The 24,514-nt window shown below is 52.4% G+C and overlaps 1 protein-coding gene across 1 annotated transcript in view; it reads right to left on the reverse strand.

Moving 5' to 3' along the window:
- PCSK6 (proprotein convertase subtilisin/kexin type 6) overlaps positions 1-24,514 on the reverse strand; it is a 32,332-nt gene that overhangs the window by 2,665 nt on the left and 5,153 nt on the right. Inside the window, exons 2-19 of the mRNA XM_058811021.1 lie at positions 24,402-24,506; positions 20,125-20,235; positions 19,373-19,516; positions 18,727-18,803; positions 18,029-18,117; positions 14,749-14,921; positions 10,940-11,152; positions 10,671-10,771; positions 9,055-9,158; positions 8,467-8,584; positions 7,450-7,638; positions 7,063-7,199; positions 5,003-5,182; positions 4,321-4,423; positions 3,578-3,774; positions 3,058-3,145; positions 1,956-2,047; positions 552-681 (exon numbers count right to left, since the gene is read on the reverse strand). Of these exons, the coding sequence (XP_058667004.1) occupies positions 552-681; positions 1,956-2,047; positions 3,058-3,145; positions 3,578-3,774; positions 4,321-4,423; positions 5,003-5,182; positions 7,063-7,199; positions 7,450-7,638; positions 8,467-8,584; positions 9,055-9,158; positions 10,671-10,771; positions 10,940-11,152; positions 14,749-14,921; positions 18,029-18,117; positions 18,727-18,803; positions 19,373-19,516; positions 20,125-20,235; positions 24,402-24,413 (2,258 nt within the window). The 5' untranslated portion in view covers positions 24,414-24,506. The remainder of the gene's footprint in view (positions 1-551; positions 682-1,955; positions 2,048-3,057; positions 3,146-3,577; positions 3,775-4,320; positions 4,424-5,002; positions 5,183-7,062; positions 7,200-7,449; positions 7,639-8,466; positions 8,585-9,054; positions 9,159-10,670; positions 10,772-10,939; positions 11,153-14,748; positions 14,922-18,028; positions 18,118-18,726; positions 18,804-19,372; positions 19,517-20,124; positions 20,236-24,401; positions 24,507-24,514) is intronic.

A 24,514-nucleotide genomic window follows, 5' to 3' on the forward strand; every position in this document is an offset into this window, starting at 1 on the left:
GTGAAACCCCAGCAGGCAGGGATAGCGTTGTGTGTTCCCAAGTCATCTTTAATCCTTGCCTTTCATGTTTGCTTTCATGAGGCTGAATCCACTCCCACTCCCCACTTAAAGCTCAGAGCTCCGGAGAGAGTGGGAGCAAATTGTTGCCTCCCGGCATCTCCGTGTCTCCCGCACACAGCCCCGTGCCGGGCAGGGAGTGGGGAACACTCCTCCAGCCTGGCCACGGGGCCAACGGAGCAGCTTTAATTGAAAGCTGGAATATTTATCTAAACATTGCAGTTCCTCCCACACCTGCTCCAGAGAGCCTGGGGCTGAGGTTGAGCCCCTTCCACCGTAGCCCCAAGACACCTTGGCTGGCTCTGGCAGGGAGCATGCAGCTCCACCGCTCTGAAATCCACAGGGCAGGGGCGTGTGGGGTCCAGCCCCACAGCTGCCCTGGCTCCCTCAGCCCTGTTTGAATTTCCATCAAGCTGTGAGCTGTTTCCAGCATGATCCTGTCGAGGCTGGCAGTGCTCCCCACCAGCCCTGGCTTTGCTCTGATGGTTCTGTACCTCTTGCAGACTTTGTTGGGCAGCCCGTGGCTGTCGGCGGGGTAGAAACCCTCACGGCAGGCAGGGACACAGCGCCAGTGGGGTGCAGGGCCCTCGGGGGTGCAGGGGGTGCAGTCCTCCTCACCTGGCCCTGTGGGGACAGGGTAAAGGGAAAACCTGGGTGGGTTTGGAGACAGTGCAAACAGCCCCACATGTGATGGGGACACCAGCTTGGCTTTGTCTTGCTCATGAACGAGATGCTTGTCGTGCCACAGGGTCCCGCGCGTGTGCTTGGCTCCCACCCCAAAAAACTCAGTTTCCACCCCAAAAAACACATCCAGGATCCAGTGTCTGTCTCTCTGCAGAGCCAAAAGCTGCCTACCAGGGCTTGGTGACAAAGAGCACATCAAAATCCCCTCTAGGCCATCCCAAGCATGCACCGATTTGCATTTCCCCAGGGTGGAAAAGAAGATGCTGAACTGGGCCAAGGAGGAGCTGGAGGGGGAAAGTGCTCCAGAGAGGAGCTGGGAAAGCAGAGGGCCCCACTCTGATGCTGTGTGTTGTGGCTGGACAGCAAAGCTCAGTGATGGAGGTGGTATCATTAAAGGGCTTCCACGCACCAAGCTTGAGAAATGGTTATGCAGGAAAAGGAGGAAAGAAAAGGCTGGAAAAATAATTGTGGTGGAGTACCTTCACATTGACTGGAATAAGAATTAGAAGGGAAATAATTTTCTTCAGGGATTAAGAGCCCATTCCCTTCTAGCCTTGCCAACAAGATCAATAAATATTTTGGATTTAGACTAAGGCAATTGCCCATGTATGATAGAAGAGGTTCATGCCACTGAACATGGATTGTCTGGAGATCATATTATCATCAGATCTATGATGATTTCGAGGGCAGACGCAAACATTAACAATGGAAAATAATTGGACTTGCAGGAAGCAAGAAAGGCAGGATTTAAAGGGAATGCTGAGCAATTTGAGGCAGCTGGGGGAGGCCAGGAGCAGCCAGCCCAGCACCGTGGGGCAGCTGGGATAACATGGGATAACACAGGATAACACACCTCAGCTGCCTGACATTTTTATCTGCTGCAAAGCCACCTTCCATCATTCCGAGAGGGTTTTACAGCCTCCCCCACAACCTTATTAAACTGAAGCACCTGGCTTTGGGGAGATCGAGAAATAAAAAATGGCTCTAATAAAAATGTAAAAACTCCCCTAAAACCTTTCCAGCATGAACATATACCTCACAGGACATGCTGGAGACTTGGGACTGCTTTCCCTCAAGCACGCTCTGCCTCGGCTCGGGGTGGTACAGTGGGGATTGGCACCTGATGCAGTGGGGTTTGGGGCTTTGCATGGGATGCTGTGGGGCCAAGGAGGGATGCTGTGGGACCAAGGAGGGATGTGGGGCCTAGGGCGTACCTGTGCTGGCAGGGCAGGTCTCACACCGCCAGGGCTCCCGGCTGAGGTACATGGCAGGCTGGCACTCTGGCACACAGCTCTCCCCTGCCAGGCTGCCAGGAAAGCAGAGAACATTTGCACCCAAAACTACAGGATATGGGGACTCAGCACAGCCCATTCCCACCCCTCATCCCCCAGTGTCCTATGGCATCCTCAGCCTGCAGCACTGGAGGTGTTGGAAACCCAGCCAGCGTTTTAGGAGAAATTAAAATCCTGCCTGGACCAAAGGGACAGCTGCTGGTTCCTTAATTAAGTATCCAGGAGGAAATAAAATTATTTTTTTCCCATGGGCAGCCAGCCAGGCTCTCCTGAAGACCTTTTGCACCAGTGAGGCTCCCTGGAATAAAAGGAAATTGGTTCAGCACCATGCCTGGGCCGGTGCTGCTTCGCCGTGGCAGGGATGATTTGAAGTCCCAGCTTAAAAGGATATTGGACAATAAAAAACAAGCACCGTGTGGATTATGTCTGACAAGTGCCTCCACTTGTGCTTTTCTGAGGGAGTAGATAATATTTTGGCAGCAGGAATTTCTTTGTCTGAGTGAGCCCCACTGCTACTCCATAGCTCTGGCTCACTTGCAGTGCCTGAACACTGCAGACTGCCACGGGATTGTACTTCCATGAGCAACTGGGGATGGAAAACAGCCTCTCCCTAGTGGTGACACGGGGCTCTGTGTCCCACAGATGCCATTGGGCCAGCAGCAGTGGCACCCAGTGCCCCTCTCAGGGTCAGGGCTGCCCTGCCTGCATTTGCAGGGAGCATTCTCAGCCTGCCTGAAGCAGCTCAGGCTGGTACCAGCTCTACACAGCTCTTACCCACCACCCTGGAAAGAGCTGGAGAAAATGAAATTAAATTTAAATCACGGTTTTCAGCTAAGAAAGAGACACTAATCACCCCCTTTAAATTCCCAGACCTCCAGCACACTGCACCACAGCTGCAGCGCCATGGAAGCAGGATCTCTGGTCTTGAACTTAATTCACTCTCTAATTTCCCATCGGTTTTCCCAAATTTAAAGCACAGGTATGAGTGCTGCAGGTATGAACTCCTCCCATGCTGGTGTTTTACCTGAATCCCTCTTTGCATGCAGTACATTTATCTGCTTCGCCGACACATTTTTTACAGCTTTGATGACATTTCAGACAGCGTTTCTGACCTTTCAAAAAACAAAGCAAAGCAGAGAGAATAAAATCCGGACGGTGATTTGCACGCAGCAGCCGGAGCTGCAAAGCCCCAGTGCACCCCAGCAGCAGCTCCCCAGGGTGGAAAGGCACATCCCTCCCCAGCAGATCCCTGCTATTGCAGGTGACCTTATCTGTCACCACTTGCTAAAAAGAAATATGCTTTGCAAGCAGCCAGGATCATTAATTACAGTCTTCTAATTAAGAGTTTCAAGTTGAGCACCTCTTTGCATCACTCTCTGAACACCCAGAGGTTTCCCTCCTCCCTCCACCATGCAAAGTGTGTCAAGAGGGAAATTCAAAGCCAATACTCAAGAATCAAGGTGTGTTCTCCACCCAAAGCGCTTAAAATAGAAGCAACCCCAGCACATCCTCATGCTGCAACTTGCAATGATAAACATCCTTACGTTCCTCGGCGTAGAACCCGGGAGGACAGAGCAGCACGCAGGTGCCCATCTCGGGGTGGTGGTAGAGGTTCCTCTTGCAGGCCGTGCACTGGCTGGGTCCCCTCCCGACGCAGCGCTCGCAGCCCTTGTGGCACCGCCGGCACCTCCGGGCGCCGTTGTCACCGAAGAACCCAGCGGGGCACGAGCTCACACACATCCTGGGGAGGGAACCGGTGGCACAGGGCTTTGGTGCCAGCACCGGTCACCTCCCGCCTCAGGCACAGCCCCTGTCCCCTCACCCGCAGTGTCTGGGGTGTTGCCCAGCCTGGGCAGCAATTGGAGCTCGTTTACTTCTTGTTGTTGTGATTTACAGTGTCTTGGAAGTCACAGCCCTAATACAGAGATGCGGAATCTCTTGTCCCAGCTGTAGGTAAAGTTTCACTGTGCTGTCCCAGTGGAAGCCCCAGTTCCTGACAGCTCAGTTGGCTGTCCCTTGGGTGTGGGTGATCCCAGTCAGTGAAGCCAAAGCTTCTTCCCCAACATTATTATGTGGTCAAAATCCTCCAGGACTCTCCAGATCCATGTCCTCTAACCCACTGTACCCTAATTCAGGACAGGGATCCTCACACTTCCTCCACCCATTTAATTTCTCATACACTTCTTTCTCTGTGCAAACATCTATCACCCACACTAAGCTGTGAGACCTGAGGCAAGGTGCTGCTGTCACCTTGGGGACCCCGTGGGGACACCCCACCATCACTCACCTGCCAGTTTTCACACTGCCCAGGCTGTAGTGGATGCAGTTCAAGCACTGGTCAGCGTTGGGGCCATCGCAGCCCTGGTCACCACACTCAGGGTGGCATGGACCTGAGGAGGCAGAGACCAGCTCTCAGTATGGAAGAAGCTGAGCACCCTCCAGGCACCACTGCCAGGATGCAGTGAGTACACCCTCCCTGGACTGAAGGACACCTGAACCCTTCCCCTGTGTTATTTTATATTCTATATATACTATATTTTAAATTTAATGCTATGGAGCTGCATGGCTTTGGGTGCTTGTCTTTCCTGCAGCTCATCCTTCACAGAAAGAATCCCACCCAGCCATCCTCTGGCTGAGCACTGGTGCAGGAGCAGCTTTGAAAGAGGGACCTGCTCCTCAGGGAGCAGCAGAGACACCCGCCCCTGCCTGTGCTGGAGGAGGGAAGGTGGGCAGAGGAGCTTTTTTTACCCCTCAGACAGCTGCACCACCAATTTGTGGCTGGGACGGGGCATTTTCCTACCTTCTAATTTCACCATGCTGCTGCCCCGCGCTGGCCACAGGCCCTGCTCCTCCCAGCCCGCCTCAGCCCCAGGCAGGATCAGGCCTCGTGGCTCCCCCAGTTTTTACCAGGGTTTTCATTTTCCAGGGCACTCTGGGGGGAACAAGGTGGCAGCTCAGGCAGGGCTTACCCGCGTACTCCTCCTCCTCCTCCGCCACCTCCACCTGGCTCTGCAGGAAGGCGGCTCTGGACGGCTCCATCTCCGACGTTGGCACTTCCAGTGACCTGCCCCGGGCCTGTGGCCCACTCAGGGCAGTGTAAGGGTGCTCGCCTGTCCCGTAGAAGATGAGGCTCCACTCCTTCAGCTTCCCTGTGGGGCAGACACAACATCACCCATCTCCTCCCTGTCTGGGGGACCGGGTTTTGAGGGAAGCAGGAGGAGGATGGACTGGACCATCAGGGTGTCACTGCTGGCACAGCAATGCAGAAGCAAACAGTGAATACCCAGAAATGTTCATCAGCCCCTGAGCTTCCAGCCCACACAAATGCAGCTGTTTAAGCCACTTACAAAGGATTTTTAATTCCATAACTCATCTGAGGAACTGCAGCATCACCACAGTCTCCGAGTCCAACACTGGAGAGAACCGGTAATTTTAAAAGCTCCACAATAGAGGATTATTTCTGTCTGACAAAAGCCACCCGGCACACATTGGATTATTTCTTGCTGCTGTTGCTCCAGCCCTCTCTTTGCCTGACACAACAGAAGTCTGAGCTTGGCATTCCCCAAAACACTGTAGTGCACCTGGTGAGACCCCCCAAGGCCTTACACCACACCAAGACCCTTCACAAGCCACATGGCTTTGGGGAGAGAGTCCAAAAATGCTGCTGCTTCTTTCCAACGCTGTTTTTCTTCCAATTCCCCATCAATGCGAGTCACTTCATGCCTGCAGTGTGCTCGGCTTTAACTCCTAATCCCTGTGTTTCCAGGAAGGGCTTAAAATTTGCAATACCCAAATCCCTTGGCTCTCCCAAAGGGAGAGAGGACACACCTGCTGCACCAAGCAGTGCTGGTGTGGAGCCTGCAAAGGGCTGAGCTCCGGCAGCATCAGCTGGGGAAGAGCCTTTGCCAAAAGAATTGAGTTTGCTTTAAATCTAAAATATCCTATGTGAGGAAAGCCCAGGCTGCACAGGGCTGATGTGGGGGTGCAGCAGTACCAGAGACATGACACTCTTAGTATTTAATTTATATTAAATTAACCAATTTAGTGGTATTAAATTAACATTTAATACTAATTTCTGCTACGAGCTGGGAGCATCTTTCCTCTTTTTCCTCTTGCTGTGCCCTCTCTACTTCAAACCCAGTGCAGACTTTTTGAGGGGATGACTTAATGCACTCGTTTTCATTTTGTTTTGCCAAACCCTGATGCCCGTGGGGGGCTCAGAAACACCAGCCACAAACTGTAAATACCAGGGCAAAAGCAGCTCTGTGGGCGCTTTGCTGCTGCTCTCCAAGTTCAAAAGATTTGGGGTGAAGGCAGCAAACAGAAACACTTTCAGTGCAATGCACCCCCACATGCATCTCCCGCCAGAAAGTAGCGTGGGAGAAATTTTTAATATTCTCCTGGCTTCCTATCAATGATTGTGTGGGTTTAACACCCCCACAGCACACGCCAGCCCCAGGCAGGATGCTTCACATCCCGCTGCCCCCAGCCAGCGAGGCGGGGCCGGATCCTGCCCACACGGCTCCTGTGCTGGGAAGGGGTCAGGGAGCAGGGGGACACGGCAGGGCTGGGGACATGCAGGGGGCCAGGCTGAGCCCAGCCACCCCCCACCAGCGTGGTGGCAGCCCAGGGAGGATGTCCATCCGTCTGCAGCCCGAGGGGCATGGTCCCCTTGCGCCGTTGCACAACCAACCCACATGCCAGATGTCCCAGCAGCGAAGCAAAACAAACAAACAACAATTACAGCTCTTGGGTTTCCTCGTTTTGACTCATTACAGTTTAATTTTGGAAACCTGGCTCTCAGGTGCAGCCAGTTTTCTGCTACTGCTGCTGCTGCTGTGAGGAAACCAGCTTCCAGCTCAGCCAGACCGGCAGCCTCCTGCGTTCAGAGCTAACGTTTCATTCCCATTTTTTAAAATCTGGGCAATACGGTTTTGCTGGAGACCATGAAACTCACAGTAAAATTTACAGCCGAATGAAGCAGCCAGGAAAGGGATTTGGGAGCTGGTGGGCACTGGGGGATCCTTACCTTGCACGGCGGGGTTGCGCACTTGGGATGGCGTGTCGTGGATCTCCAGGGTCCACTCCCCCGCCGCCCGCTCCCCCCAGCAGTGCACGGTCATGAACTCCCAGCCCTTGAAGCCTTCATTGGAATGGTCAAACACCCTGCAACGGTAATGCCACACACCAAGAAATGTGACTTTGGATGTTGTATTTTTCAGAAAAGGGAGATGGGTTGAAATCCCAAATTGAGGATTTTAGGGATCCCTGCATGCACACACCTTGCACAAAGCTCCCCTGCAGCTGAAACCTGCGCATGCTTCCCACCTTCCCCCCGAAACCCAAGAAAACTTACAGCACCCCCCTAAAGGAGGATGCTGCCCAGCCCAGACACCCTGGCTTGGGCTGCCCTCACCTCCTGGCGAGGAGCTGTGACCGTGTCCCAGCCGGGGAGATGAGGCTGATCTGGAGGTCCCCGCGGCGCGGGTGGGCGATGCTGAGCCGCACCACGACGTGCTCCAGGTACAGCACGTGCTGGTCGCGCTGCTCGGCGCAGGCGCTGCTCAGGGTGCTGGCCCGCAGCACGTGCTCGGCTCGGATGTACCTGCCAGGGACAGGGAATGGCGTCAGGATGGGGACAGAGTGCCCCTGGCTCCCTGGCATGGACAGCCTGCTAGATCAGACCCTGGTCTCCTGCTGCTTCACAGCAAAAATTATCTTATCTGCCACGGCAATTCCCAGTGTCCTAGCAGGGGAATTTGCTGAATTGCTGGATGGTAACCAGACGAGTTTGAAGTGCTTCGAAGATCTATGCCTTATGGGCTGCAAGGGCGCTGCTTTATTATAATTATGAGTGCAGCACTCCACTTTGGGCTGTAATTAGTGTCTGTATCAGATAAATAGCTTCATGAACACACTTGGCTCTGCACTCATTCCTGTTTTGAATATGCAAGTCTCTAAAAGACTTTTCTGATTAACAGCTCTCTTGCTGTACAGCCAGGCATTGGTAAATGAGGAGTCACTTGGTCAGATCCCTGATCCCACTCTTCACCTAGGAGGGACTGACCTACCAAGGATGAGATGTGAACCTGAGCTGGAATGAGCCTGAAGTCAAACTCAAAGAGAACTAAGACACCGGAAATTTGGTAATTTTTGCAACAAATCACCGGTTTTTGGTGTCTTCCATCAAGATAAAGTGTTCAGTGTAAGGATGGAGAGACCAACACATCACTGCTCACACAGGACACACCCAGCAGGCAAGGTGGGTTTGGTCTCTCACTGTCAACCCTCAAAAATTCCCTGCTGATCACTCATCTAGGAAGCAAAATCTTGCAAAAGAGAAAAAAACCCCACCCACTATCAAAGCTGGCCCTGGAGAGCCCTAATGGGACCTGCACTTCACCAAGCCATGCACAGACCCCACAACACTCACTTGGGCACCCTGTCCAGGCTTCCCACGCAGACGTGCTGGGGAGGAACCATCCTCCACTTCTTGGCTTCCACCACAATAGCGTCAGCATCCACCAGCCCAAAGCCATATAGATGGCTAACTGGAAAGAGAGAAGACTCAGAAACCCTCAGCCTGCCTAGCAGGGGTCAGGAGCTCCTCCTCAGTGATGGTGGAGCATCCTCCAACTGTGGGGAAGGTGTGGAGTTGACCCCACTGGGGTATGAGGTGTTTCAGCATATGGAGCTCATCACCCTGGCCAAGTTACACCCCAAATCCACACAGACACCATGGAAAACCCATTGCTGGGAGCAGCCCAAGGAAAGTAGCAAGAAACTCTGCAGCTCAAGATAGTCTCCAGCAAACAAGTTTTCCAAATCTCCACCAAGCAAGAGTTCCAAGCATCTCACCCCATGAATTACTGCCCTTTCCTCCCTCCACTTAGCAGCCTGAAGGTAGGAATGAACCCAATAGTGGCCACCCACAGTGAACTGTCCCCATAAGTGAAGCTCAGGAGAGCTTTCTTTTCCCTTGGCTGGCTGTTCTTGCCCTGCCATCCCCACGGCCTCTCACCTTTATGCCCTGCTCCGTTGGTTTTCCAGTCGGGCGCTCGCAGGTGCCCCGGCCGCGAGGTTTTGACCAGCAGGTGCTGGACATCCCTCCAGGTGAGCAGGGGGCTGCAATGACACGTGGCTCATGGGGTGCAGCAGCAGCAGGTACCCCACTGAGTTAAAAAATAACAAAAACACACCAGCCACCCCCTTTGCTCTTTCCTGCTTGAAAAAAAAAAGCAAGAAATTATGATTTAAATGATGACCACTTGCGGAGCCCGAGCAGAGTGGTGTGCCCCAGGAAGGGATGCCACATGCCCATGAGAATTGCAGGATTTACTCCTGGATAAGGCTGTTTAGCTCTCAGGCTCTAGGGTAGAAATGAAGCAAATAAGGAAGGTTTTCTCAATTTTTTTGAAGGAGACAGGGAGAAAAGCTGAGGCAGGATAGTGGGCTCAGCATCTCACTGATACACAATGCTGAGCAAACCTTCCCTTTAGAGAAATAACAGCAAAAAATTGCTGGAAATAAAACCTGGGTTGTTCATTAAACAGAAAAATTAAACCCAAATCGCCTCTACCTCCCCAGGCGGGGTTTGTGTGTTCAGAGTGCTGGACATTGAGTGCTCTGGGCTTCTGAGCCCCCTCATGACCCCAGCTCAGGGATATTGCTGGAGAATTTTCCTCGCTTTACTTACAGTCAGTTGTTCAGCTTCTCGAGCTGGGATTTATATTGCTCTCGAGCAACATTTAAAGAAAGAAATTCAATTTATTCTCTCTTGTCATAATGGAATGCCTGAGCACCAAGCTCTGGTAGTTAATGTTGCGGTTTATGCCTCAGCTAAACTATTCAAAAATTACATCTAAAGCTTTTAATATATTTGTAATGAAAACTGCATCTCCGGAAATGCTCTCACCCGACCTGGGTGTTGGGATATAAACCAGACAAGGAGGAATGGAGCCACAATCACCATCCCTGGATGAGAGTGCGGCGCTGCCCTGAGGCTTATTCTTATTCCCAGCCTTTATTTTATTTCCACTCCATAAAAATAATAATAAGCTCATGAGAAGACACTCCATGAAGCAACACAGGGATGCCCAAGGGCTCTTCCTGGGCTGGAGGACCATGATGGAACCAGGAGGGGATTGGGATGGGGACAAGAGGAAAAGAGCAGCTAGTTTGAACCAGGGGTGTGTTACTGAAAATTAAGTTCTGTGAGTTTTTGACATTATGAAAAAGCAGTCTTTTTCCCGCAGAAATGCAACACTTGCTGAAAACCATCACTTCTGCCGACATTTCCCAATATCTGTGATGTTTTCTGACTTTTTTTTTCCTGGAAAGTATTTATAAAACTCCCGTTGGAGCTAGCTGTCAGCAGTTTCAGTGCACCTACTGAAAAGCTTGACTGATGTCATCCACCCCAAACTTTGCAACACATGGCAACACATGAAGAATTAGATCAATAAAACACCTGTGGGAAGATTAGATTCCAAACAACAACACTGCCAGCAAGGAGCAATTTAAAACAACTCTGTCATTTTGGTCACTGTACAGGAAACAAAACCACCTTGTTTCTTTCAGGTTTTGCTCAGCAGGTGCTAAATGTGGGAACATTTCTCCTGGCCAGGTTACACTTACTTTGCCTCCAAGGCCAAGGCGATGATGCCGGCGACCATGGGGGCGGACACGGAGGTGCCGGTGTGGCCGTCGGTGCAGCGGTGCCGGAGATCCGTGGTCACCTGAGAGAGAGGAGCTGCAGCCCCCAAAATGCTCCCAGCACGGGCACTGCCCCAGCAAACCTCCACCCTTTCACCCATCTACCAGGGACATAATGACATCCCTGAGCAAAAAGCAGAGCAAAACCCACTGCAGGATGCTGCCCCACTGGGGGTTGGGGTAAAACTCACAATTTTCCGCTCATAAAACGCGCCGCTGCTGTAGGTGGTGGCGAGGGTGGAGGCACATTCCTCCAGGTACCAGGGCTTGTAGCCATTCTCAGTGGTGCTGCTGATGGAGATGGTGTAGATGCTGTTGGTGTAGCCGTCACAGGAGCAGTAGTCGCCCTCTCTGCCGCCGTTCCCCGACGCCCACACGAAAATGGACCCCAGTCCCCGGCGACCCTGCGGGCACAGAGAGCGTGGGGGGTTAGAGGAGGTGTTTGCCCAGGATGAGGGGTGATGTCAGCGTGGGGAAGAGGGGTAAGTCTGGTTTTTGGGTGTTTGGTTAGGGTGGAAGGATGGGTCCCACCCTGCCCAACATTCAGCCCCCTGTATCAGTCCCCACAATGTGCCTCTCGGCTCAGTCAGTCCCAGTTTACAGGCAGTGACTCCTCAAAATCCAGAAACAGGATTTTGGCATTTTCCATGGGTCAAAACATCTTGGGTATTCAAAGTCCCTGGACCACAGCATGGGTGCTTTTAGGGATGGCCCTGCAGGAGGAATTGGCAGAGAACCCCAAAACCCCAAATCTCCCATGCCCACAAAGCCACTCATGAACCACTCAAACCACCAGAATCCTTCTCCCAGCCTATCCTTAAAAGTTTCTTTTGCTTGTCTTCTATTTGTTAACTCCCACCCTTTTCTCTCCCTGCCGTCACTTGGCTGGAACCTCTGATGGAGCCATCCCCACAGGGTACAGCTGTGACCCCATTGGGAATTGGGGAGTGGGAGGGATGTGCCTGCTGCCCAGACCTCCCTAGAGCCAGGGGAAAATCCCACCTGGCAGCAGCAGCTGTGATGCCAACAAGGGGCCCCTAAAGAAGCCAACACCCCAGGAATGAGCCCCATTCACTCCTCCATCCAACCACTGCCAGGACACCCAGGAACAGCCCAGCCCTGCGGGGGTTCACAGCAAGGTGAACATCCTAAAAAGGAGGATTTTTGGTGAGCCAAAAGGGTTAGGGGCAGGAAATGAAGTGGCTGGTTCTCTTCCGTGCCCCGTGAGGCAGAGCTCTCCGGGGAGGATGGAGCTGCCGGGCTTGGCAGGCGCGGGAGCAGCGCAGCAGCCCCGTCCTCCCCACGGCTGCTCCTGCCACGGAGAGATCTCAGTGCTCGCCTGGGCAGATCTGCTGTTTACCTCCCTCCCACTGCTCTGCGGCAGCTTCCTCCACAAAAAATAATAATAACAACAATAATAATAATAATAATAAAGCAGCTTTGCTCTGGAGGAATTCACCGGGATTTATTGTGGGCTTTAGGCGCCGGGGGGAGCGGGAAGGTTTATTACCTGTCTCGCCCCCCTCCTGGGGCAGAGGTTTTCTGAGCTGACCCTGCCTCTGGATAGACAGTCTAAGTCAGGCTCTTTCCTTACTTTATGAAAGTTTTCATTATCTGGGCTGCCTCCCAGCAAAACTGGGTGGGTATTTCCCTAGCAAAGATTAATAGAGCTGTCTGGAGCTCTGCAAGAAAAAGTGCAATTGCCAAGGGAATTACTGCCCTGCTCCACGTCACGGAGAGCTTGACCCAGCTTGCCAGCCCACCAAGCCTGCTGCTGGCATCTCCCATCCCACTTTCCAGGGTTTCCTGGATCTGCAAGGAGGCATCATCCCAGCCCACACACTCGACGCAGACAGCAACTGTCCAGCTCACCCACACCAAAGTCAAAACACCTCCAAGGATGGGTCCCACTGCATGCAACACAAGCCTTCCCAAATCACTAATCAGAGGAATAAAACCTGACACAATTGGCCAAGCATCTGGAGATGGAGCAATGACTTTGGTTGGGATCAGGAAACTGGAAGCCCAGACCTCCCTTTCATCCCTCACCCGAGTGTCGCACCCATGGGACCCAAGAAAGGCTCAGACCTGCTCCAAACCCACATCCCCTGATGCCCAGGCAGGGCTGCACTGGGGGAAAGTGGGTTTGGAGACAGCACAGTCACCTGAGGACATGAACAGGCACATGAATGACACAACAACAATGCACACACAGCTAACACCTGACAGCATTTCCTGGTGAGTAAGAGCTCACCACAATTGCAGCTCCTTCAGATTGGAAAAATCCATTCTTTCCCTTTGCTCTCAAACAAGGAACTATCAAGATTTCTGTAAGCAGACCCCAAACTTCCAGCTTCTTAATTTGCCATCCTTCTAAGACAATGCAATGCCAGTGAGGGGCTCCTGGCTGCTATAAAACCTGAATCTGGGCATCACTTAAAACAGGGAATCCCTCCCTGGCCAAGCTGGGGCTGATCCAGCTCACCCCAGCAGCTCATGGGTTGGCTGTGAGATGCACAGCATCTCCTGCTTCCGCAGCTCTGCAGGGCCTGGGTGTTTGCCCAACAGCACTCCATGAATGACCAGGATAAATATTCCCTCGTTAGCTTGGGAACTAATAAAGTGTGGCTGGAGGAACAAGAAACAAGATGATAAATTACCCCAGTGCAGTCCTATCGCTAATAGATAAAGGTTATTTTAATGTTTCCATTAAAAACTCAATTTTAAGGATTTATAACTTGGTTACAGCTGTTTGCTTGGGCTAAAGGTGGCAGTTTACTATCTGCTTGCAGCTTTCCTTGTTATTTAAGGAGATGGAGTTGGCAATTACGAGTTGTGCATGTGGGATAGTGGGTGCTGCAAACACGGGGTGGCAGTGGTGGGACTGGGGTGTCCCCTGGGAGGCAAAAACAAGCATCCTGAGACAGTGGGGCTGTGCTAGGCGAGTACCCTGCTGCTGCCCGTTTGCTCCTGCGTGGAAAAATAAGGTCTAAAAAGCAGCTTGTTCCCCGTATTTACACGGCGTGAGCTGCCCGGCACTTCAATGGATTCCTCGGCAGGCTCACCGCCCCAGCAGGAAATCAAGTAAACAGTGGGAAAAGCACTCCACCCTATTTTTAGATAAGAGGCCGCCCCAACGCCCGGCACGCTGCGGGAAGAGGCAGCAGAGGGAGGAGTGGTGGCAGAGGTTGAAGTGGGGGCTTCACAGCCTGACCCAGGGCTGCTGGCAATGGAATCCCACCCCCAGATTCTCTGGAGCCCCCAGGGAACAGCCACTGTGGAGCCCTGAGCCACTGCGACACTTACCCACAGCGCCCACCAAGCTGCCAAAAGGCCTTGTTCCCAATGCTTTAGCCAATATTGGGCATTTTTTAAAAGTACCCAAAAAGGGAAGGGGCACAGGAAGGGGCCAGGGCATCCCCAGCAAGGATTGACAGCTGTCAATCATATGTGATGTTGGCCAAACAAGGACAACAATCCATTGTCAGACCCTGTGGCAACACCCATGTCCCACCCCAGCCATGACACAGCCGCTTGTTCTGGGGGGAAAACCAGAGAAATGCTTAATGTGACAGAGGCCCCTGGGAAAGGATACCAGGAATCCAAAGAGCATGGAGGAGATGGTTGGACATACTGGGGATTGGGATACTGCTGTTTCCATCCACACCAGCATCCAGGGGGACATTTTGGGGTGCAAAGCTACCCCCCCAAGAACCGCTTTGGGTTTCTCATCCCGGCAGAGCTTTGCACAACCTGGGGCCTCCCTGCTCTGCCGGGGCCGTGCCGAGGGGTCCCACCACCACGGGCACCTCCCGCCGTCACCACCCTCGGCCGCCAAATCCACCGGAGCTCTTAGGGGACAACCAGGAAAAATCAGAGATGATTGGCGCCCCCAGCCCTAGTGCTGGCATCGCCTCGGGGGCCGAGCTGCCCATCCCCACACCAGACCCCGGGACAGGAGGAGGAGGGCGAGCGCGTCTGGGCGCTGTGGGATCCACACCTTTTTAATGCCTTGCTCAAAAGCCTGTTTGGCCAATAGACCAGGTCCATCAACTGTCTTCCCATCATCATCTGGCCCCCAGCTCGCGCTGTAAATGTCAATGTAATCGGGTCTGATGCCAAGCGACTTCGCTTCAACAACATCTGTTACATCTCCATCTAACATACGAATGCCTAAAAGCACAAAAACATCAGACATTAGGGCTTCATGGCGTGGATGACAGCGTGAGGATTGCAATCAAAGGGCTTTGTTAACGGCGGCGGAAACCGCGCCTGGAATAGCTTCAGCCCGTGGCCCCGCATGCCAACAAGCCTGGCAGCAGGAGGCTGGGGATCTATGGGGAAACTTCTCTGTGTTGCTGGCTTCATGGCAAGGGATGGACAAGGGGGTGTTAAAATTCACTTCCCCTCCTCCAGTGGGGAATGGGTGGTGGTAGTGGTACTGCACTCCCCAGTGACAAAATCCCCCTTTCTCCCCTTATGATTCCTTAGCCAGCACATTTCTCCACCTGGAAGATTTTGGTGTTTCCTGAACTCATGCCTCCCCCATCTTCAGGCACATTGGTGGGATGAAGTTTCTCCCCTCGACTGAGGATGACTATGACTGTTCACAAACCCCATCACTGCCCAACTGATGCCAGCAGTTCCCTGGAGAGGGAAAAGCCCCAGGAAAAAACCCAGGTTGTGGTTTGTATGTCCAAAATCAGAACCAGGACCCCAACAGGTGGGACAACAATGCCATCTGGGATAACTCTCACTTTCAGCTGGGAATGCCAGCAGGTACAGCTAGGATGCTCACAGCAGAGCCCACCAGCCATGCTGGGATGGGATGGGCTGGGGGATTGCTGCATATCCCCAGCCTCTGACTGCTGCAATATGAGAGCACAAACCCCTCTGCCCTCCATCACCCTTTCCCTGCTGGATTTCCTCTCAATACAGCAGGTAGAGGATGCCAGGCACCCCAGCAGGCTGTCCAGAAACAGCCCTTGCAGGAAAAGCAATGCTGAAAATTTCAGCATCGTATTTTGTCAGCCAGGGAGAGTCTGGTTTATGAAAACGCATTTCCCCTTCCACATGTATTTTGTCTTAAAGCAAACAAATGCAGGCAGATGTCATTCCAGCTGCAGCTGTGCTCTGGACACCAGTCAACTCAAATATCTCCTTCTGACGCTGTCCTCAACCAGCCAAAACCAAGCTTAGAAATGTAAAATCAGGGAGCAGAGCTGTTCCCAAAAAATTCCTCTTTGTCAACAAGAAAACACAAGGAGAAGGGGCAAAGAGCCAAGCCCAGTGTCTGAGCTGCACACGGCAAGGAAAGCCAGCTGAGGGATGAGGTTTGTGCTTGCTGTGCGTGGCTGTTCTCATCAACAAGCCCAAAATCAGCCTAAAGTCAACCCAAAGCCAACCGAAAGTCTGCCCAGAGACAGCCACCCACAATGAGGGGCTCTCTGGTAAAATAATGGGGAGCAGGAGGGAGCAGGGGTGGGTGCTGCAAAATAAATGAGGTTTGTGTCACACAGGGAGCAGCACCGACCTCCAAAGCAAGGGTTGGAGGAGAGGGAAGAGGAGGAGGAATGGCAGGAGCCCTTTCCTTGAGCAGTGATGTGTTTTGCCCAGGGCATATGAAAAGCAATGCAAGAGCACTGAAGAGCAGCCAGTAAAATTAGATGGGAGCTCTCCGAGTGAGACAAATAGGCTTCCCCAACAAGTAGTGCTCATTAATCGCTGCTTTATTTGTGTAATCCATCTAAAATCACTCTCGCTGCAGCTATAGCGTATTTTCCTCCATGATCCCAAACTTGATATGGCTCAGACTCTATTTTTCCCCTTTGCCTGCTCACATTGTGGGAAGCCCCCGGCCCCCAGCCCTCTGCCAGGTGTCTTGTCTCACTCAACACCTCCCCAGCACACCCCTGAGGCAAGGCACTCGTTAAAGGGAGCAAATTAAAATGAGACCCAGAGGTCGTCATAAAGTCAACAAGGAACTCTCGTCTCCACAGCTGCTGTAGAGAAAGGAGCATGAAGGGAATGGCCTGATCCTGCAGGATCCAATAAATCCCACCATGAGCTTTGCCTTGCTCTGCTGCTGCTTGCAGTGTGCTTGGAGATGGGTTTTTAGAGGCAAGAAGCCTCTAAGAAGCAACAAGCCATCACACATGTAGGGGGCACAGGAGATGGGATGGGATGATGTGCCATAGCCCTTACAGCCCTACCAGTCCACTCTTCACCCTCCCTGGGGTTATTTCTTCCCTCTGGAGATTTTCCCAGCACAGACAACACAGAAGGTTCTTGGCCAAGAGCAAGATCCCTGTGGACACTGCTCCCATGCAGACACAACTCTAACAAAATCTGTTTCCTGCACAGCCAGGATGAATAAGCCAAAAGAAGGAATTAAACCCCAAATCCACCACTGGGCACTTGGGTCCCTGCTGCTGACAGTCACTTCTCCCAGCACTGGGGTGGTAGGAGGGGCTGCAGGAAAAGCCCCTCTCCTGTTCCAACCATGCCAGGGATGGGTCTGAAGGCTGAAAGAACTCATCCCTAGGGATTTGTCCCCTACACTGTTTCACCAGCCATGTAAGGTGGGACACCACACTCTCACCCCTGCTAAGACCCTCATGTCCCCAGTGTTGGCTGTGTTGGCCAGAACTACCCCAGCTCAAACCAGCTCAGCTAATGCAAATGAACTCAGCAATGCTGATTAACACTAGGATCCAATTTGGTGATTGGATTTCCATTTGCTTTCCACACGTTATTTGAGGGGCTGTGCAGAAAATTCCCTGTACGTGCATCTCTGACCTCCCCACCTTCTTGGTGTTTTTTTCCCCCTAAGGGTATATTTGGGGCTCTCCCCAGGCCCTCTGCTCTGAGCAGCTCCTCAGCATCCCTTGACCCCACAAACGAGTGACATCAGCTCTGAACCTCAGCCAGCACCACTGACCACAGCAAACACAGCCACCCCAAAGGACAGAGCCCACAAGAGCAGTTGTGGACTTTTGGGGTGAAAACACCACATCCTCAATCCACATGCACCCTCACAGCAAGGATGCAGCCCAGGCAGGAAGTTTCCACCCTAAATCCATGGAGCCAGAGTCCCCTGCATGCCATAGCACCCATCCTCTTCCCCAGCACCCCTGGGGCTCCCTGCAGCCAAGGCGCCACAGAGGAGATGGGGGAGCAGCATCCCACCTCTCCCCCAGGAGCCTGTTGGTGTGACCAGGGTGGCTGTGGTCCCTCAGGGGGTGGTGAGGGGCAGGGGAGCCGTGCAGGTGCAGCCTCACCTCCGATGCGGGCGTTGTAGGCGATGCCCACGATGCAGTAGGAGTTGTTGGCCGCCGCCGCCACCTCGCCCGCGCAGCGAGTGCCGTGCCTGCAAGGACAAACCCCATCAGCTCTGGCCATGGCCAAGCATCCCCCAGCCGCCCCACACAGCACCCAACACCAGCCCCAAGGCTGGAGCGGAGCGAGAAACTGCCCTTACCCAAAACCCACACCAAGCGGGTGGAGGAAACTAATGCTGAAAGCAATTTGCTGTTTGCATTTTGCACCTAAATCAAATTTGCTGTTTGCATTTTGCACCTTGATGCAACTTCCTCTTTGCATCTTGCACCTCTATGCAGGCTGCTCTTTGCATTCCTGTTTCCTTTCCACCTGTAACCATCCCACTTTATCTGAAGCCCAAAAAAATGCATCCAGGCTTTGCCATCTCAGCCACCTATCCTGACTCACATGGTTCAATCTCCAGACAGGGCAGGGAACCCCCTGGTGCTGTATTGGGTGGCTGGAGGATTCATTAGCAATTGGTGTGGTTGGCACCAGCTGAATTTGCATCAAATACAAGGACTTAGTGCAAAGTCCTTAACACAGACTCCTCCTCAGCACTGGGAGTGAGGAAAGGGGCCTGGAAGGCCCCATAGGGGACACCCAGCCTCAGGAACACCCCCAGACCCCTTGCTGCATTACAATTATCACCACATACTTGTTCTCATTGCTGGCATCATAGCGTGGAGTGGGGTCGTGGTCATTCCCATTAACATCATAGCTTGCAAGAGGGTCCTGAAAATATTAGATTCACCATTAAATTCAACTTACTAGGTGCTTGTGGTGGCCAGTAGCTGCAGTGATGGCCAGCGCAGGCAAGCAGAGCAGAAAATTGCATTTTCCTTTTAGTTTCTGTCTGTTTGCTCAGAATAAATAGTTTTAGGCTGCAGTCCTGCGTGTTTCCCAGGGGAAATATCCTGCTACCTCAGGAACTGCTCCTCTGAACCCCAAATCCTGCTGGGTTCAGAACCCCCCTCCCTCCCGTTCTGGCCATGTGGGGTTTGAGCTGGGCTGAATGGATTCATGCAGGTTTTTGGCTCTGCCCTGGTAAGCAGAGGGAGGAGGCTGCTTCCCAGGCAGCTGCAAAGGGAGTTCCCCCAATGCTCTTTATCTAAAAACCTCATTTCCTTCTTAAAAACATCTCAAGCTTTTTTTTTAAAAAAAAAAAAAAAAACCAAAACCAAACCTTTTCCTCTAAATATGCCAATGCACAGCCTTCAGCTGTGTTTACAGTCTGAAATTCTCCATGAATCAATTCATGGTGAGGATCAGCCCCAGTCCATCCCGTCCATCCCCCAGCTCACGTAGTTCTGCAGGAGGTCGGGGTGGTTCCTCTCTATGCCGTCATCCAGGATGGTGACCACCACGTTCTTGCCCGTGTAGCCCCTCTGCCAGGCTGCCAGGATGTTCATCTCTGACCTGCACCGACTGTTTTTATCACCGCAGTGCTGCGGGGACAAGCACAGCTGCAAAAGGGCTGCAACCCCATCCCAGCCCATCTAAGCAAACAGCCAGGCTGGGAGCCCATTTAATCAACCAGAAAATATATTTACAACCCACCCCCTGCCATATAACTTGCAGATTTGTTATAACTTTACTCCACAGATCAAACCCATCCTGCAGCAGTTAATCCAGGCAATGCTATCTCCCCATTATTCTTTTCCTCTTCCATTTCAAGTACTATGGGCTCCTGGGTTTTGAAGTGCTCACTTCCTTTCCGCCCTTAATTTTCAATGAATTTCCCTGTCAAATACAGATCGATGAAGCAGGCAGGAGAAAAATTATATTACAAATAGATGGCTGCAGCTCTGGGATGGGTAAAATACAGCAGTGCTGCTCCCAAGCCTTTGCTGTGCAGACCATGAAGAGGGGCTGCTAACAAGGGTGAAACACTTCAAACCAGACTCTCAGGTGTATTAATTCACAATTTTTAAATCCTGCTGCCAAGCACATTTGATGCTATTATTTCATTACTGGCTGGGCTGAGCAAAGATTGATGATGTATTTGCTTAGAAATAAATGACCCCCCATAAAGCAGTGACAGGGAGACACCCACCAGGTACCACATGTTGGGCCACACCGGGTCGTTGAAGGGCAGGGCATGTGGCTCCCCTCGGGCCTGCCTCTTCACCCTCCTCTTCACCTCCTGCTGCTGCAGCCAGTCCACCTGCAAGCAGAGACCTGGGTCAGCACCACCCATGGGCACTGAGCCTGGCATTGCCCACCGAACTGGGATGTGGGATGCAGAAGCAGTGCCGGCCTCAGCCTGAACCCCATGCTCTGGCATACCCCCATCTCCGTTAGCAAAGCTGCCGTGGAGACAGCAGCTCCATTTGGAAGGAGACGGGATGGATGGACAGACAGACAGGGTGAGCTCAGCTCGTTGAGCTGTCTAAGCCAGAGCAGATTCCCCTGCTGGAGCAGCGGAGCCCTGGAGCACAAGTAACGGCGGCTGGGAGCGCGTGCCTGAGCCCCCGCTCAGCGCAGCACAGAAGCACGCGCTGGAGCCCCGCTGGAGACACACCACATATTTCAGTGTTTAGCCAAAGTTTTGGACAAGACTCAGGTGCTTGGCTTAGATTTTGGGCTGATCCTTCCTGCTGACTGGGAGGCAGCAGCTCAGCCCTGAGGCTGTTCCACCTGGCTCCTCATCCTTCGAGCTCCTTCCTCCTGATAAAATACAAAAACTGTGGGCTTTACCCAAGCACAACACGCATTTCCCAAAAATATGTGATGGCCACACACGGCTGTGACAGATCTCAGGGGACGTGGCCAGCTCCACACAAGTATTTTTGGCAGTGGCTGCGTGTGAGGTGGCCTTGGAGCTGACCACTCTGACATTTGTTTGCGTTGCAGCGGGGCATGACACGCAGGGAGATCAAACGGGAAATGATCTGGAAAAGGCCATGATTGGGAAATGCTGGTGTTTGCCCACGGCGCTGTGGTGGGAGCTGCCTAAGGTGCTGCTTTGGAAGCAGCCCCATCCCATCCCTATCAAACATTAACCAGACCCTTTATTGCCACACAAAGGGCTTTCCTGCCTTCTGCATGGAGGTGAAGCACAAGTTTAGTGAAAAAAGGTCATAAAAGTAATTTATGGACCAAATCTTTACAGATGTTCATGCTGGGGGAGAAAGGAGGCACCGGCCAATGAGCTGTGAGGGCTGTGTGGCACATCCCTCCTTGCTGGACACTTTCTTCCTGATGGCTCTGGGTCTTTTGGGAGCTACTCATGGCGATGTCTCTATTGTTGTGACTAAGGTTTTGTAACAAAAGGAATAAAAAATACAAAGTGCAACTTTTGTTGAGCTCATTTATGTAAAACTGTCAGCTGAACTGAGTTCCTGCACAGTTTATTGCTTTGTGCCTCAGATGGAGGTGGATGTCAGAAACCCGACAGCTTCCAGCCTAGAGCTTGGGTTTTAAACACATATATATTATAAAGAAAAAAAACACTGTTGAAAGAGGGGGAAAAAAATGTATTTCATAGAAAAATGATTTTCCACGCTGCCTTGGCTGCCGAGAGTGCACCACTTTGCTTACACAGTGATGGATTTAAACACTGGAAGCAAAAATATAACTTCATGGTCTAACTAAAAAAAAATAAAAATACATTAAATAGGGGTTATGGCCCAAATAACAGGCTTTTTTCCTTAAAGCACCACTCCCTGGCAGCATTTCCATGAGTCTGGCTGCCCAAGCCACAGCTACCACCTTTCCCTGCTGCTTTGCAGGATGCAGGAATGATGGTAAGGTGTGGGATTTTGGGGGGTTTTGCCAGGAGCTGCCTCACAGGGATGTCTTCATCTCAAGCAGGCTCCTGATCGACCCCAGCGCTGCCAGCCAGGAGTCAATGGAGCCATCGTGTGTGGACACAGACAAATCAGCAGTTTAAGGACATTGATTTCAAGGAAGAGTTGATAAATCAGTGTGGCTGGCATGGGAAAATAGGCAAGCAGGAGGAGTCTGGGGCATCCCTGCAACAACTCCTGCAGCTCATGAAACTCAGATCAACTTCCATTGATGATCCAGGCTGGGGAAAAGCTTCTTGAAAATGTAAAATAAAGAGGGAAAAGGCTTTTTAGTACTAGAAATGGCCCAAACTGTTATAGTCCTGAGGCCCAGGGTCCCAGCTCTACCCTTGCAAACCCTAATTATTGCAGAATCACAGAATGGTTTGGGTTGAGGGAGACCTTAAAGCTCATCTCACTCCAAATCTTCTGCCATGGGCAGGGACACCTTCCACCAGGACAGGTTGCTTCAAGCTCCATCCAACCTGGCCTTCAACACTTCCAGGGATCCCAGTGGCTGTGCAGGAGTTAAAGTGGAGGTCCAGGATAATCAAGATGGTTCCAGCACACATTTGCCATGAAGCACAGCAAATATTTCCGAGGGGGTTGATTTTGCTGTGGTGCATGGCCAGAGGCACAGGGACCAAGGCCGTGGCATCCCCTGATGGGAATCAAGAGACTGGAGCAGTGAGGATGGAGGCTCAAGCACTGCATGGACCAACAGGAGCATTCCAATGAGCAAGGGAAGTTATGGCAGTAAGAGCTGCAAGTGGAGCCCCAAGAGGGGTGGCACAGCATGGTGTGACCCCACTCTGCACCCCACAGTCCCTCCCCAGCTCTCACCACCATGACCTATCCCCAAAATCACTGGATTTGCCACATCCTTGCTCCCTTTCCATCACGTGCCACATCTCTTGGCTCATACCAGCCCCACCAGGAGCAGCCAGCTGCTCAGGGGTCTCTTGGGGCAGCAGGGCAGCTCAGCAGCAGCGTGGTCACACAAGGATCAGGACCCTGGCTGCTTCCCTGTGTGTCCTGGAGTCTCCCCTTCCCCAGACTTTTCCTGGGAGTAGAGAGCTTGGCGTGGTCCTCCTGCCCAGCTCCACCGAACCCCACAGCAAACAAACAACAGCGCTGGAAACAATAGCCCCCAGAAGGCATGAACCACCCAACATCTGCAAACAACCGGATTGGCTGGTTCCTCAGGATTTCTGCGAGATTTGTTTCCATCCTCCCTATTCCAGCTCCTGTCCTCGTGCCTCGAGGTGATGTTTTCCTGCATGCATGCTAAGCTGGTGCCATCTGAATGCAGCACTTAAACGATTTGTAAATGTGCATGGGAGAGGGGGAGAGGCAAGGCATGCCAACAGGTTTTGAATTGATAAGGAAGGATTAAGAGAACAGGAGTTAATTGCTCCAGCTTGGAGCCCACAGAGCAAGGTAAGGTAAAGGTTAATATGACTAAAAGCCAATTGATTTAGTTTGCATTATAACCAGACTCATTTAAATGGGGGTATTTCAAATGCAGAGAATTCGCTGTTTGCTGGGATGCCTGTGCACCCCCTGAGGGCGAGCAGCTTTAATTAAAGCCCAGCACACTTCCAGGGCACCAGGCTCCCCTCGCCGAGGTTTCCCCCGCTGGCAAAGCAGCCACTCGAACCAACGAACGCCTCCTCCTCAAAAATGTGCTACAGACCTTGTCCAAATATTGAACAGCAAATCTCTGCAGAAAGCCTGGGGAGGGCAGGGCTGCTGTGAGTGTCTGGGGAGATGTGGATGGGACCGGGTGTGGAGATGTCTTGGGAAGGAGCATCCCAAGGGTGTCTGAGCACCCCGAGGATGGCCAGAGGATGGCCAGACATCGCTGCAGGCACCAGCAGCTTGGGCTACATTCACCAGAATGGCTTTTTCTGCTTTTATGTGCCCCTCTCCCAAAAAAAACCTTCCCACCATTAACCCTTCCCCTGCTCTGCACAAGTCACACCTCGCAGTGCTCAGGGGGAGCTGGGGGAGGAGGACAGCCACAGGGGAGCCCCAACCCTTCCCCACCACCCCAAACCCAGCTTGCCCAGGTCCCTCCTTGCCTTGTTCCCCTCCCACCCCATTACTTTTGTCAATTCAGCTGCACTGAAAATCCCTTTGGATGCTTGCTCTAGGAAAGAAGCAATGCAGAGCTATTGCCAAGGATTTCACACATAGCAACCATTGAGGCAGCAAGTGTTGTGGCAACTGGATCAACACCCTGAGCATGCAACAGCCTTTCTGTCCTGGAAAGCTTTTCCCCCTTTTCTTCCTGCCGGCTTTCAGGCAGATGTTAGTGTTTAGTCACTTTTACGTATTTTTCACCACCGCTCTCCGTGCCCGTGCCCAATGAGTCACTCGTGTGTGAGCAGGGCTGTGGCTCAAGGGTGACATGTCATCCCAAGATGCTTCAGCTCACTCTTGACCCAGATCAAGCCAACAGCCTTCTCCAGGGACAGGTGAGGACCCCCATCCCACCACCCCACAGGAGCTGGGGACACCAGGGTGCCCAGCCCCGTACCTTGGGGTCCATGCGGAGGAAGTTGTGCGGCCCCCGGCTGCTCAGCGTGGAGCGCTTAAACGTCTTGCTGTGGTGAAAGTGGTAGTAGTTTTCCAAGCTTCCAATCTGCAAAA

This window comes from Ammospiza caudacuta, chromosome 10, assembly GCF_027887145.1.
Source record: "Ammospiza caudacuta isolate bAmmCau1 chromosome 10, bAmmCau1.pri, whole genome shotgun sequence".
NCBI classification, from domain to species: Eukaryota; Metazoa; Chordata; class Aves; order Passeriformes; family Passerellidae; genus Ammospiza; species Ammospiza caudacuta.